Here is a 16,254-nt window from a genome sequence, read left to right as displayed (position 1 = left end):
GATTTCGAATTTGGGAAAGAGCAGCTTACGAATATGAGAAAAATTGTTTTTCTCTTTAGTGTCCCTTTAAGAGCGCAACGCGATAGCGCTATCAGGTCGAATTAGTTACAGCGCAGTAAAATGCGGACGGAAGAGATGACACGACAGACGAAGCGCAAACAACTGACATTCATTGAAGGGATACAACACACTAACATATATTATAAAGGAGACGTGACAAAAAATAATGAGAACATAAAAATAATTGCCTACACAATCTCTGAGTGTCATGCGCGAGACAAGAGCACGAGTTCTTTTTTTTGGTTTGTTTTAGTCAGAGCAACAAATGCCACACTTACACATTGTGTACCCAATCTGGCAATCTCTTTAGCTCCCATTACCTCCCGCGTTAGCTGGGAGTGTCTTCGTCCTACCACCCGGCACTGGTCCAAAAGAGGCTTACAATCCATTGAATTATTAACGACCAACTCGCCCAAAGAATCTCACTTCTAAGCGTTATCAGGCCCTCTTCGCATTGCCTTCTCATTCGCCTGACCTAGGGCGCCGACCGCAATTACAGCTGTGAAGTAGCCACTACGCGCCTGTAAGGCAATACATGCACCCATAGGCGTGCGCACAGGGGGGGCAGGGGGGGCGGCCCCCCCCCCCTAATCATCTAAGAGGGGGGACGCGAAATCTGCCCCGTACATTGACCCTTCTAGTCACCTAAGAAGGGGGGGGGGCGCAAAATCTGCCCCATACATTGACTTAGTATAGGGTAGGGGGGCGCTGCGATGAACCTTCGCCCCCCCCTCATGGTGAACACTGCGCACGCCTATGCATGCACCTATACGTATACCTGCACACATTTGCTGGTGCTGTGGCTGACGATGGCGATGAATTATAGCTCAGCCCTCTGTGATCGGTCGGCAGCTTTCAACGAACTATACTCGTAATTCACGTGGCGTGACGCCTGGTGCGATACTGTACGCTTTCGCCACGCAATATTGCATCTGTTAACGCAACTCTTTGCCCGACGTGACGACTGTGCAGGGTCTTCTGCCGAAGCAATTTGAAGTACTGGCGTGGCTCGTTCTTGACGGATCAAAATTTTTGCGGCAATCGATTCGTGGGGGCAATAAACTCCGACAGAGAGCTCATTCGATGGTTACGTGGAAAAGTTGCATGACCCCTTTAGGCGCTTTCTCTCCCATCCCGAAGAGCGCACTGGAAGGTACGCGGGGGAAAGAAGTTACGTGAGTGCGCGTCATGACCTTGAGCTCGTGTGATCAAACCCGATCACTCTTTCTCGCTGTGATCCCTCTGCACGCCAGTGTGGCTACTGTGTAATGTTAGCAGACTATGGAGCGCGACGCCGGCACGTGGCAGCACCCCGTGGAAAGAAGCGCATCTGATCCAAAACGGCGCTCTTGATTTATGTCGGCTAATAGCCAATAGCATGCTATATCTGTTGTTTGACGCCAAACAGCAGGCGCCGCTAGCTCCGAAGAGAGTGAGCACAGGCCTCTGTATAAAAAGACGGCGCCTGAGAATCTCTTCGCTTCTAAACTCTCCTTGCCGCGCAATAATACAAGATTTGGTTGAGATGCTCATAGCAGTGTTTGCTTAAAAATGAAGCGATGACGTGATTCTCAGAAAGGCTTGCCACTGCCCCCCCCCCCCCCCCCAACCACCGCTTTCCGGGGGTAAAGGTGGGAATTTAACAGTTCTTTGAAAGCCACATCAGGAGTTCTTGGTCGCCATTATCGTAAACAAACAAAAATACCCCTGCGTATTAAAAATAACGTCAAAGGTCCGACTGAGTTAAAGGCATGGAACAAAATTGCCCCCACCCCGCTTTATATGATCAGAGGGACAGCCGCCCCTCCCTGCCCCTCCCCGTGCGCACGCTATGCCTACAGGACATGAGTCAGGAAGGCCATGTTTTTGCTTTGCACAGGCGCTAGTCATGATACGTCCGCACGCACGCACGCACGCACGCACGCACGCACGCACGCACGCACGCACACACACACACACACACACACACACACACACACACACACACACACACACACACACACACACACACACACGTGTGTGGGTGGAACGTATATTTTCCTGTATATGGCATTACTGCCATTATGCAGGGAAATATGCTGTTTTTTTTTTCGAAGTATGCAGGAAAAAGTTACCGTAATTCGAAATTTTCATGTCTCGGAATGGAATTCTTCGGCGTAGTATATATATATATATATATATATATATATATATATATATATATATATATATATATATATATATATATATATATATATATATACGGAACATCACTGTAGCCGTGCCTCGCGACGGAAGCGGGCGCGCTGAGGCACGAAGCTCCGGAGCTGTATTTTGTAAAAATTTTCTTTTTCTCCTTCGTCACTGTCTGTATCGGCCACTCAGTATGACGGGTGATACGAAATAAAATCGGAGGGAAGAAATACTTACATAATACGGACTTACACAATACGGCCGCTGTAGTCCAGATATCCATTGACGTGACAGGAGAACAGCTTGCCGGCCGGCGCGCACCGATCGGTAGGTAAGGGCTCCCGTTAAATTTGCAAAAATTTTCCAGGTCGCGTCCTATGACATCTTTGACAATAAAACATTTTCCCCACGTAAAGCGCGTTTCGGGCGGTTGTTTTTGAGACCGCGTTAATCACATCGCCCTCGGCGACGCAGGACAAGGTCACGATGACACGGAGCGTCCTCAACTGCCACGACCGTGCGACAGACTTCCTCACATCGTACAGCAACGACATTGTCGAAATGGAAGAAAATATCCGCACCTGCATCCGCTTACTCATCGAAGACATCGCCAACTGGCACAAAGAAGTGTCCACGATTGCCCGCGAGCTGCGAACGGTGCCAACGTCAGCACTGTCTGCGGTGCCGCCGCCGCCACCGAACATGGCGCCGCCCAATGTGACGGACAGCCCCGAACAGGTGAGTACCAGGCGGACCCTTACATCACGGACAGTGCGTGTAGCGACTTCGGTGTTTTGCTATTGCAGGGAGGGCTCGATGTCAATGGCTCGGGTACCAACACGCCGCAAAGTTCCGGTCTGCCAAAGGCGCCCGGGGACCGGAGCATGCTGGTGAAGAAGTATCGACGCCAGGGCAGACACCTCAGCAGCAGCTCGTCGGGCGGTGCCACAGAACACCCGACGCGGCCGCCGAAACTAGGAGGCGCGCAGGCGGACCGTGACACCGAAGAAGTAGACGTGTGGGCCCCAACGATGCGGGCCCAGACGACGCGTAATAATGTGATGGCATCTTCGCGCAACGCGCGCTACACGGACCCGACGCGCGAGAACACCATCCTGAACGTGCGCAGGCGCACGAACAGCTCGCGCAGCTCCGAGTACAGCCCCCCGGAGCCACACGGCTTCGACGAACCTCGACCGCACGCTGAAAAGATGCGCATTGAGCTTGAAGAAAGGAGCGGCCTTGCCGCTTCGGCACCCACAGAGCAGGAGCCGCGGAAGCGTGACAAAACGCCCGCGGAAACACTGCCGCTCACAACTTCGGAAGATGGTAGCCAGCTAGTGCCCTGGACGGGTGGCCCCTGGACCGGTGGGGATGACCTAGACCCAGACATCGCGCCTTCGCCCAAGGAAGACGACTATCGCGCTGCATCGCTACAGCACCTGCCACAAAGTAACGAGCACCAGCAGCATCGGGAACAACGGAAGGAGGATATCGAGGCCAAACCTGGTGACGAGAACCCGGGTGACAGACTGTAGTATCGTGAGCAGTTAACATCTTAGAATGAATTAAATGGAAAACCCACGACCATTGTCTAATACGAGAAATCTAGCCGACAGTATTCGAGGTGTTATCTTTTTCTTGCAGATGCTTGGTAAAGGAGACGAAAGCCAGTCCTGTCCTACATAGATCACCAAAATCGGGACTTGACAGACTGGTGCAGATTAGAGCACTGCACAGGCCCGGGCCCGGCCCGGCCCGCGGGCCGGGCCGGGCCGTATTTCGGTCTTTTATTCGAGGCTGACACATACGATACATTTCATTTATATTCCTTGGTATTACGTGCCAAAACCACGATATGATTACGAGGCACGCCGTAGTGGCACCGGATCAATTTCGACCACCTCGAGTTCTCTAACGTGCACTTAAAGATAAGTATATACACGGGTGTTCTTTCATTTCGCCCCCACCAAATTGCGGCCGCCGTGGCCGCGGGAATCGCACCTGCGTCCTAGGACTTAACAGCGAAACAGCTTAACTGCTGAGCTACCACCGTGGGCAAAGCAACATTTCGATGCATGTACACACCGGATTTTCCGTCCGATCGCCCGCTACAAAGCGCACGGCATCATTAATAATCATCATCAACAACTAATATCCTCTAGCGGCTCTAGCGGGCCCGGGTCGGGCCTGGTCATGAACAAGCGCACCCTGGATTAGTTTAGTAATGAACGCCCGGGCCGGGCCCGGGCTTGGAACGACGGGCCCGGGCCGGGCTCGGGCTGGGTACGGTCAAGTACGCCCGGGCCGGGCTCGGGGTGGGTGCGGTCATGTACGCCCGGGCCAGGCCCGCACTTGGAACCACGGGCCCGGGCTGGGCTCGGGCTTCATAAAGCGGGCCCGGGCCGTAAAATCCGGCCCGTGCAGTGCTCTAGTGCAGATGGCTTTGCAGTGCTTTCCATTGTGCACCATTAATGTGCTCCTATATACCCACCAAAAAGCATCACCTTGAGCAAAGAGGTCAACATGCATGCTTGCAAATGTAGGACCCATATTCATGCATGTCACCTCCGTAGCAAAGCATATTCAGAATACCACAAGCAAGCGAAACATACCATAGGCATCTTGCCTTGATGTCTCGTTTCTAGAGTTCTGATGTATTTCACACATGCAGAATTTGGGAATATGAGACTATGTGTATGATGCAAGAAATCTAAACAAGAATGCCTTTAACAAGGAATGGCAAATATAGTTTGTACTATATAAACATAGTCTCAACCATGTAGACACGCATGCGCCCTCCAATGTACATCCCTTTCCAACCCCGTGACCAGTGTACTGGACATAAGAAAAACAGTGCAGAAAAACAAGCAAAGCCAAAATCGGAACTGAAACAACTTTTGCAGCTTCTCTAAGATGTGAGCAATCTTTTTTTTTTTATGCTTCTGGTTAACCTCCCTGTCTTTCCTTTCTCCCTCCTCTCTCTCTCTTTTTTTTAATGTAGGTCCTCCCTCAGCCACATTTTCTTATGGACGAGCCTCAGAGTAATAGCGTCGTCCACGAGAAAACTCGCGCGCTCGCTGCGCTCAAGTGCACGAAATTATTTTAGGAGTTAGTATATTCACGAAATTCAAATAATTTAAATCATGCGAGCTAACTTATGTCATTTCGAAACAATGGTGTGAAAAGGTAGCCTTTGTAACCAGAAATTTGCTCACAGTGTGAAAATGTATTTGTGTCCAGTACACTGGACACTAGGATGTAGGGGTGTGCGAATATTTGAAAATTTCTAATAACGAATCGAATAGCATTCTATTTGATTTAGTACTCGAATCAAATAGTACGTATTCGAAATGCCGAATATTTTTCGAATAGTTTTCAAATGAACAGCACTGACAGGAGAACACCAAAAGAACGAAACTTTGAAAGAGCTGAAAATAATTATTGTTCTTTTAATCACTAAATTACCAATCAGCATGCAGCTCAAGCTTTTGCGGGACGACTGACGCTATCTTTATTGCCAGGTGAAGGCAATTTTTCTGAAAACTCCACTCTTACTCAGTTTTCGCTGTGCTGCAGCTGCAACACATTAATCAGCTCCTGCCTTCATCTAGTAATAACTGAGGGTGGGGACTCCGACTGCATTCAGCTTTATGAATAAAAGACACAAGTGTTGTGTTTGCTAAATTGCTCTTCAGCTTTCAACACTGTTTACAATCTTTCGGAGCCGAGGCCCATGTTGTGATGACAGGGTTATCCGTTTCATTACATCCTCAGCTGTATTTGTTTGTTTGCTTCAAAAGTGTTTAGCCATTATGTCTCAATTTTATCTAAAAGTAGGTGACCAAGTATCACCTTCATTACTGTAGTCATAGCTGTATTTCAATTTTCAACCTACAGGTACCAAATATTTCGAAGGCCCTGGTTGTTGCTGTATACGAGCATACCTCAGTTTTCATAGTTGTGCTATTTTGAGTCGGTTAAAAGCAACCAATATGTTCTTTGGTGAAAATCTGTGAATATATTAGGTTCACATAAAAGTTGGGGAGTCCTAAGACTTATTATTACACTGTAGTTCTGTGGAATCCCGCAAGGTGGTGGAAGGATTAAGAACCCTTTCGCCAGCAAATAAGAAGCTTTCTCTGAGAAATCCGTGTACATTTCCTTGTGGCTTCGTGCTACAAATGTGTGGTTGTCAATTTCCCTTTCTTGAATTCTACGACTGTTTTGGAAATGGTGGATTTGGTTCGCACTATTCGCACACCCCTACTAGGACGCAATTGGTGGACATCGTGCTAAACATGGAGGGGGAAAAAACTAGGAGGGAGCGTCAAGTGACAATCTTGAAGCCCAGTCATAAAAAATTAAATAGGAGTATGCTGGGAATTCTACCAAGAGCATGGAGCTAGGTGCATGGAGATGCATGGAGACGCTAGGCACGTATGCTCGTCAATTTTTCTCTTTTCCATGAGCTCAGCAAAAGGAAACTTCGTTTTCTCGGGTCAAAACAAACTGTTGTTGTGTTTTATAAGACAATTAACTTTCTGACAAGACCAAAATCAACATTATTTCAAGAAAGAAAGCAGAATACGTGTACCCATAAGTGAAACAAATAAATCCCAGTGTCCTGTATACTGGACATGGTTCTACTGTCAAAACTGTTGTACTTACCGTCTCCTTTAACATTTTTGCATGCATTCCAATAGCCTCTTAAGTAGAAAAGAACATGAAAAACTTTTGCTACACCCCACAAAAAACTTGGAATGGAGAAAGGGATATGTTCACACCATGTAGCATCATGTTGCTTAATTAATTGATAGGGTTCATTTACAATGCAGGCCATGAGGTCCTCAATATTGTGAAGACGAATTGTTGCTACATGCCCCAGCAAAATGGAGAGTGTGTAGGGTGACGGGCTCCATTGTGCAGTATGCATTTTAACCTCCTCACAAGTGTACATATGCTTACGCATTGAATAAGCCCACTACTGACACACTGCCAAATTTTTCGTTGAAGTGTAACTTGTAAACATAGTGACGTGAACAGCGCGTGAAACACACAAGGACGAATTAACCAAATCTATGTGTTATCAAATGCTCCAGCATTTGATAACACACAGATTTTAGCTAGGCATCGTCAGGATAGCACGCGCATCATCATTGAAGCTGCAGCTATCGCTAAAGGCAATTGCATCAGCAAACCTTCAATCACCCTCATTGCCAAAGAAATAGATTACCTAAGTTCATCCGGTCAGATAACCTAGACATACCCCGGTTGCTTTTCCTGATGCCTTTTCGCGGTTTTTGCTTATTCATTCTTTGTGTCTCTCGGTTCCCTTTCCATGTCTGCCGTCATGCGCAATTGAATGAGCGGTGATCACGTGTGCCATCTTGTTCTCGTTTTCCATGTTTGTGTTAATAAATTTCAGTTGGAAGTCAGCGCTAGTCCTCGTCGGTTAATTCGTCCTTGCGTGTTTCACACGCTGTTCATGTCACTATGGAATACCAACTAGCCCGTTCACACACCTTGCAAACATAGCTAGGCTTTATTTTTCTATAGCGTTCCCTCAAGTCAACCAACTATATCTTGTCTAAACCCCACATTAACTTTGAATCACATTTTGACATATACTCGCTTTATAGGAAAGATGAAAGTCAATGAAAAAGAAAATTACAGCCATTTCATGGCCTCATTACATTACAAACATCAAGTGGTAGGCAGCTGACACCATCACAGTATAAGAGAGCTGGCATGGAAATCTATAAGAAAACACTAAGTGGACAGTCCATTTCAGTGTGCTGCAATTGGCGATACCTCAAGAGTCAACAGACAAACACCAATTGTGAATGCTGGCTCTTGATCGCCCTCCGATCAGTGCACTCTGAACAGCTAAGTGGACGCTTATAAAATACCACACTGGGACTGTATATCGAGTTACAGTGAATGCTGGGAAAGGTATCCTTCCCACAGGGTAATACTGCCACATGAACCATGTGGTCAATATGCACTTATGGTAACACCCACCCAAGAAATGTGTAATGTGATTACCAAGGCACCAGTATTTTTATGAAATCTTAGCCAGCAAATGAAGCACACGGAACCTCCATCATTCTCAAGATAGGTGCCAGGCTACTTCAGAATTCATGGAACTGCAACTAAATCTAAGAACACGGGCCTCAAATATTTTCGCCTCCATCGAAAATGCAGCCGCCATGGCTGCGATTCGATCTCGCGACCTTCGGGTCAGCAGTCGAGCGCCATAACTACTAGACCACCGTGGCTGGGCCATATCTTGCTATTGCTGAACAATGCAGCCACAGGCAGTATGTTCTGAGGACTGATACACACTGGTAACAACAGAGTGAATAACAACAGAGTGAAGTGAATCATAGTACTGTACTCATTTTATTCTAAAGAGCCCTCGGCTATAAGGTGCACTTAGTTTTTGCCACCTCGAAATGCAATGCCTTCAATTGTTTTCCCGTCGGGCGTCCATGGTAACAGAGTGCAAAGTACCTATTCGTCTTAGTCATGAGGAATATTTACTGCACCACAGACGCAGTGGACCAGGCATCACTTTGTTCAATGCCTCAATTGCCACTAAATTGCCACAAAATGTTCAATGCTTCGTAAGTGGGAATTAATATTTAAGAATAGGGATTTTGACAACATATACTTTTCAGTTTTGGAATTTGTTTCTGAAAATAGAAAGGAGCAAATGTGCTATCTAAATGTTGGACGGTTGCAGCAAACTTTACAAACACATGAAAGAAAGACACAAGAGTCCTGGTATGTCTCTCTTTCGTCCAACCATCTCAAGTTTGCTGCAACCACTCAATGTGCAAGATTACTAACTAGCCAAGATGCAAGCCATTATGATATTACCTAAAGTTGTTGACAAGCTAAGAATGCAGTGCAAGCTCCATCCACAATATTGCAGCTACAAAGCCATCAGTGTTTCCACACTCGGAGATACAGTTCTCAAAAGATGAAGTCCACATGCACCGTGATGTCATGGAAACCGATGAAAGTTGTGAAGCAATGAACCTAAACAGTCTTTCACCAACCTGGACAGTATGGTGCTCGTCAATGTATTCTTAGAATATCATGACCAGTAGAGTGTACGATCTTTTCTCCCCTGTGTCTCAAACAAAGAGGGCGAAAACATTAGATTGCATAATTTATTTAAAAGCCATAGCTTTGCAAGCTATTACATGAAAACATTGCTAAAAATCGTGTCTGGATCATCTGTAATTGTATCGAACAAAAATGTCAATACTTCTTTTTTCTAGTATTGATGAGTAAGGATATGCAACAAAAGAGAAATTGTAGTAAAATAATATGTGCAATATACAGTAATTTGTTTAGAAAAAAAGAAAACGACAGCAGGAAATGCTGTGTTCATAATGTGCCTCAGAATTAATCCACATGAAGAATGTGTACAGGTTTGCATGCCTTCTGCCAATGAGAAATGGTGAATGCGAAGCAGCACTTTACAAACCAAGTGCAGCTGGGATGGTCACGTCAGGTGGCATTGGAAACCGTCAAAGAAGTGAAAATGTTTTAAACTACTTTATGTACTTCTCCATAAACTTTTTGTGGAACTCTGAACGCAGAGTGTCGTTGATGAAATGGCGCTCTTTGCTGCTCTCGAGGTCACCCTTGGCACAGTTTTTGAACACGACGTCGTCGTCCCATCGTCGCTTCACCTTGAATTCAGCCTTGCTTGAATTCAGCAGAGGGTTTCCGCTCAAGATGTTTTCCATTCGAATCCTTTCCTCTTGAATTTTGCGCTCAGCTTCCTGAAACGAGCAACAGAACACCGTATCATGAGCTTGGAGCTAAGTCCCAACTTATCAAAATTACATGTGTATGTAGCTTCTTTTCTGCACCAGACAATTTAGAAACGACTGCCTATAGTAGAATACAACGTAGGAAGTCCGGAGAGGCCCCACAAATACCGAAGCGCGGCAGCCGATCGCCTCCACAACTAAAAAAATAGTCCCGCTTATGCACTCTGCAATGTTTTCCAAATGCAAGGTCACCAGCCGTCCAGCTCATGACATGTCTGGAGCGCGTGCCCACTGGTGCATGCTTATGTGCATCCGCCTTTGAGTAGGAAATGCTGCGGACTTCTAAAGTTGTATCCAACTACTACAAGTCTTCTGGTTGTTTGAATGTGCACAGCCCCGTGTATTTGGGAAAGCACCCAAGCAGACTCTTTGCGATTCTCCACAACACGTTTTCGTGTGCTTTCCACAAACGAAGACCTGCTCAATGCACGTTACTCTAGACATCTGTTCAACGTCTAATTTCCTAGCACTTTTATTGCGGTAATACAGTAAAGCCTCAATATAATACAATTCTCTCTCTGTATGAGTAAGCATTAAACTTTTTACAACTTCATGTCCAGAAAACACTGCGTATCTAATATAACAAAGTGCATTTATCCACAATTTCAATGTAACGAAGTACTGAAGTTTCACTGCTGCAGCAAACGAAGGCTGGGGCAACCAACTGAAACTAACTGGTGCCGATGGTCAAACAGTTGGGTTACATGCAGTTTTTGTGAGCGCGTATTTCAAATTGCATGCTGCACGACAAAACATGGCCACTAAAGTGGAGTAGCATCTCTTCTGGCAGTGGCTGGGAAGCGCACCTCAATTCTCTCCTCCAGAGCTCCCTGGAAGCACGTAAGCATTTTAGTGCACCAGGTCCATTCAATTCGCCTGCACTACCTGAACCAGTTCAACTTGCCACTCATTTCAGTGATCCAGTGTCTGCTCAACTGCACCGTTCATTTCAAAAAGGTGCAGCACTGGTTCACCAGTTTTTCGGCACCCTCCCAACTGATGGTGCTGGTATGGTACAAATATGCGAGTCCGAACCAGCCGTAGAGCAAATGATGCAGTACACAGGTGCAGACACTGCTTGAGGCCCGCTTACATTCACCCGCAGTACCTACACAACTCTGTGTGTGTGTGTGCGTGCACGTGTGTGCCTCAGGAAGCAGGCACACATGCAATTTATGACCTCTCAGAGCTTACATGGACAGACCACTAAACATGCGGTTTGCACTGTGTTCTTTTTCTTGTGTATGTTGTGCGCAACAAGAGCTAAGCGCTCCACTTTTGAAGTGTCAATCGTTGATGGAAGAGCCGCTGTTCAAATCAGCCGCGGCACTACTGACTGTGGACAACAGCTCAGTGGCAAATTGCTCAGGGTGTACCGACAGTTGATAGAAGAGCTCTTTCTGAAACATTTTGTTTTTCTGATGGCCAAAATGCTGCGACCGGCATCAGCTCCCCCTCCTACCCTGAAGCGCCCTCCACTCCCTCGCCTTCAACTGCCTGCATGGATGGATATACTCCCACCACCAGCCAAAGTTTAGTTACCTGCAGTTATACGGAAGCAAACATTGGCCAGGCAGCCAGTCGTAGACTCACGAGCATCAATGGACTGGTGCCCGGGCTGGGCTGTGTGCTACTGTTGTGCTCGATCCTTGTGCTTCAGTGTCACGAGTGCTTGGGCTAAAAACCTTTCTGTGCTCATTCACAGCAGCATTCTCCAAGCCGAAGAAACTAACTAAGCGGCGGGAAGCAAGTTTGCAGTTTCTCAACGGGTGGTCCTGCAGTGGAGACTGCAGTGTGACCAAATTTTCACGTGTGATGCCAAGCGGCAATGTTTTTGTGGGCTGAAATCGGGACGCTTTCCGGAGCCTGAGGCACACGTGACCAAACTATGCGGTTGCTCAGTGCTAGTGACATGCAAAATGGTCATGCAAGAAATCCGTATCTTTGCTTCGGAAACCAGAACGCTGAGGATGCACTATAATGCCAGCAGGGCCTGGGCACCTAAGTTCATGAAGAGGTCTTCCTTGAAGACAACAAGTGAGGATGTGTGTTTTTTTTTAAATGCGGTAGCAATTATATGGACACTCAAGGCCCATTTCTGCTATTGCTGTCACCATAAGTTTCAATATAAAGACTTAGGGTGATAACGTCACCGCATCCGTGCATCGTATGCTCCATGTGAGAGTGAAGGCATGCAAGGGCAGCCGATAACTGCAGCTCAAGCTGGAAGAAAATGTGATAGCAGTCTTCAGTAGTGCAAAAGTGGCTCCTGCCTTTGTATGAGGACTTGCTTGAACACAGCACAAGAACACTTGTGCTGTGTTGAAGCAAGTCCTCATGCAGAGATATGAGCCAGCACAAGAACACTTGTGCTGTGTTCTCATCTCTCAGTTTGTGTTGAATCAATAGACAGCACGAAATTGCCTTACTTGCTGTAGCGGCTGCGTTTCCTTATGCCAACGTTTTGCTGGGTTACGCCAGGTGGGATGCTAAATCTTGACTTTGTCTAACATTCCAATTTGTTGCTCTTGTATTCGTTGCGTCACCATTGCGGCGAAACTGTGATTTGTTTTTCTCAATGTGCGATAAGAAGGGTCGACCTACATTCGAGTCTACTCACAATCGTGTAAATTAAGTACATAGCAGGAGGGACAGACAGTCATTGGCTTATTTCATGATGTGAGAATATCCTTAGTATTACAGTCGAGCCCACTTACAACAATATTCAAGTGCCACGAAAATTCTATTGTTATAACCGATAATTGTTATAAACGGGTTGCATGAAAAAAGAAAGCAAAATACAGACAACTGCCGATTTTTCGGCCATGCATGAAAATTCCGGCGCTTTCGCGGCACTGTCACAAGTACCATACACGTTATTGTAACAAACATCTGAAATTTCGGACGCTGAAACTCTTCGGCGTCCAATTTTTCGGACTTGCTGTGCAAACTGCACGTCTGAACCGACATTAATTGAAGACCCCAACTCTGCCGCGTCTGCAGGGTGGAAGCAGCGCTTTCGCAAGTCGATCAGTTTGCGCCGTAGTTGAGTTCAAGTAGCTTTGCCGCAATGCTGAGGTGTAATAGGGTGAAGCTAATGAAAAAAATCCGGCAGATCCCACGCACTGTGGGAATCGATGTAATGCGAAGCAGCCAGCAAAGAGCTGCATACATCGCCTTGTTTGTCTTTGAGCCGAATGAAATCATCCAGGCCATGGCATCTAGTCCACCATATATCGCATATTTGCCATGCACGCATGCATGCACAATCTAGTACGCACCATGCCAATGAAACGCATATTCTGGTATATACAATGCATGACCTGTCGTTTATGTTCAACGCACTCGTGTCATGCCATACCAATTTTGGTATATATCCAGTTAACAAAACGGCCGGAAGCGCACCATGACAGTGGCATGTAAATCATACCGTACATGACATGCATAACATGATTCGCATGTTAAGACCTCTCATTTATGTTCGTCATAGTCACATCGCGCAATACCAATTTTGGTGTATATCAAATGAGCGAAATGGCCACGAGTGCACCATGAGTAGAGCATGTAAATGATGTCATACATGACATGCATATCATGGTTTTTCATGTTACCCGCTGTCACTAATGTTCGTCATACAGACACATCGCGCAATACTAGTTTTGGTGTATATCAAGCTTGCGAAACGGCCGCGAATGCACCATGAGCGTGGCATGTAAATCATGAAATACATGGCATGCATGTCATGGTGTTCATGTTACCACCTATTATTCATGTTTTTCATACAGTCACATCGCGCAACACCAATTTTGGTGCATATCAATCTAGCGAAACGGCCACGTGTGTGCCATGAGCATGGCATGTAAATCATGTCGTACATGTCATGCATGTCATGATTTTCATGTTACCACCTTTAATTTACATTCATCATACAGTCGCATCGCGCAATACCAATTTTGGTGTATATCAAGCTAGCGAAACGGCCGCGAATGCACCATGAGCGAGGCATGTAAATCATGACATACATGACATCATGCCACGGTTTTATGTTACCACCTGTTATTCATGTTCGTCATACAGTCGCGTCGCGCAATACCAATTTTGGTAATTATCAAGCTAGGAAAACGACCGCGAATGTATCCTGAGTATGGCTTGTAAATCGTGTTGTACATGACCTGCATGTCATGATTTCCATGTTACCACCTCTCATTTACGTTCGTCATGCAGTCGCGTCGCGCAATACCAATTTTGGTGTATATCAAGCAAGCGAAACGGCCACGAGTGCGTCATGAGCATGGCATGTAAATCATGTCGTGCATGTCATGATTTTCATGTTACCACGTCTCATTTACGTTCGTCATACAGTCGCCGCAATACCAATTTTGGTGTACAAGCTAGCGAAGCGGCCGCGAATGCATCATGGGCGTGGCATGTAAATCATGACATACATGACATGCATGTCATGGTTTTCATCTTATTAACTGTCATTCATGTTCTTCATACAGTCACATCGCGCAATACCAATTTTGGTGTATATCAATCTACTGAAACGGCCGCTAGCGCACCATGAGCGTGGCATGTAAATCAGGTCGTACATGACTTGCATGTCATAATTTTCATGTTACCCCCTCTCACTTATGTTCGTCATACAGTCGTGTTGCACAATACCACTTTTGGTGTATATAATGCAAGCGAAACGGCCGCGAATGCACCATGAGCATGGCATGTAAATCATGACATACATGTCATGGATGTCATGGTTTTCATGCTACCACCTGCTATTCATGTTCTTCATACAGTGACATCGCACAATACCAATTTTGGTGTATATCAACCTAGCGAAACGACCGCGAGTGCGCCATGAGCGTGGCATGTAAATCATGTCGTACATGACATGCATATCATGATTTTCATGTTACCACGTGTCAGTTATGTTCGTCATCTCGTCATACCAGTTTTTGTATATCCGCGATGCGCAGCGCCTATAGGGGCGCCACTGAAAGCCGCGTAGCGGCGGCCGTTTGAACCGCTGGTCGGTCGCGTAGCAGACGCTTCGTTTGCGTGCGTGCGATTTGCCGCTTGTGCGCGTCCCAGATAATTACTTTTGCGGCGATAGTGTGCGCAAAGGAGCCGCACTTTATAATAGTGGACATGTGTCCGATGTCAAAGCTGTGTGGGACGACAATGTACTTCACCATACGCGCCAAGTGTTTGCCACAGACAAGCGTCAACAAGCTTCCCTACGAAGTGGAGCTTATCGTAAGTACACCGCCTTCATTATAACGTCGCGATCAATAATGCCTGCATGCGTTGACGCGTGAACCAACGTTTTTTCTCAACACAGTAGCTTCGTTTACGTGCCATGTGCTTATATAGTAGATTTTGAGGGAGTGCTGTCGCACCGTCGTATAGATTTCACAGGTGCGGCCACGCGAAGGTTCAGTGTTGGTAAAACTTTGAAACCACCACGATAAACTTGTGAAAAAATAAACGATACACTTGTCATCATCGGTGCAGAAGCGCACAGCGAACATTCTGCACCGATGATCGCATTCCAGTGCCATCAATAAGTAGAATGCAGCCGATTTCGTCCAGCACACGTGTGATTCCACGGCGCTTTTGTAAAAGAGCCGTCACCTTCCCCACATTCTCTGGCATTGCGCTTCGCGCCACTCGTTTTTCAAGACAGCCTAGGCATCGCGTCTTCACACTAATAACAACCTCATGTGCATTGTAGCGTCTACAATGCAGGCGAGGCGACCAAGTGTAAACGTAGTAGCGTTCGCTGAATACGTAGCGACATAAATGGAGAAATAAAAACACGGTAATCGTTCTAACACTGCCGTAAACAAAGCGCGATTGCTTACTTTCTACGTCGTACAGCCGCAATCCACCGCCGCCGTCGCTCTCGCTCATGAAATAGCACTGGAAACCTGTAGAAGTGCGTTCCTGCGATTTTTTGTGTGTGTTTGAGCAGCCGACAACGCAGCAGTTATTTTTCGACATCGCTGAGGCCCGACAGAGTCGTTAAATCACGACGAAAACACATCCATCCGTGCACTCGCGTAGGCGCTCGCGGGAACACTGCTCGCCGGGACCCATCGGCGCTTCCAAGCCGTGGCGGCAGATGGCGTCGTCGGCGCTTTGCGCACCGCCTATATCCCTTCATTTA

General features: G+C 46.6%; 1 protein-coding gene across 2 annotated transcripts in view; it reads right to left on the bottom strand.

Annotated features, from left to right (window-relative positions):
- Positions 1 to 9,793: 9,793 nt before the first annotated feature.
- LOC119387109 (protein CWC15 homolog) overlaps positions 9,794 to 16,254 on the bottom strand; it is a 184,757-nt gene continuing 178,296 nt past the window's right edge. For both annotated transcript variants that reach the window (XM_049413380.1, XM_037654419.2), the window contains exon 6: positions 9,794 to 10,034. In XM_049413380.1, the coding sequence (XP_049269337.1) occupies positions 9,801 to 10,034 (234 nt within the window). In that variant the 3' untranslated portion in view covers positions 9,794 to 9,800. The remainder of the gene's footprint in view (positions 10,035 to 16,254) is intronic.

This window comes from Rhipicephalus sanguineus, chromosome 3 (assembly GCF_013339695.2).
Source record: "Rhipicephalus sanguineus isolate Rsan-2018 chromosome 3, BIME_Rsan_1.4, whole genome shotgun sequence".
NCBI lineage: Eukaryota > Metazoa > Arthropoda > Arachnida > Ixodida > Ixodidae > Rhipicephalus > Rhipicephalus sanguineus.
Note: the sequence above shows the minus strand (reverse complement) of the source record. Positions and strands in the feature narration are given on the sequence as shown.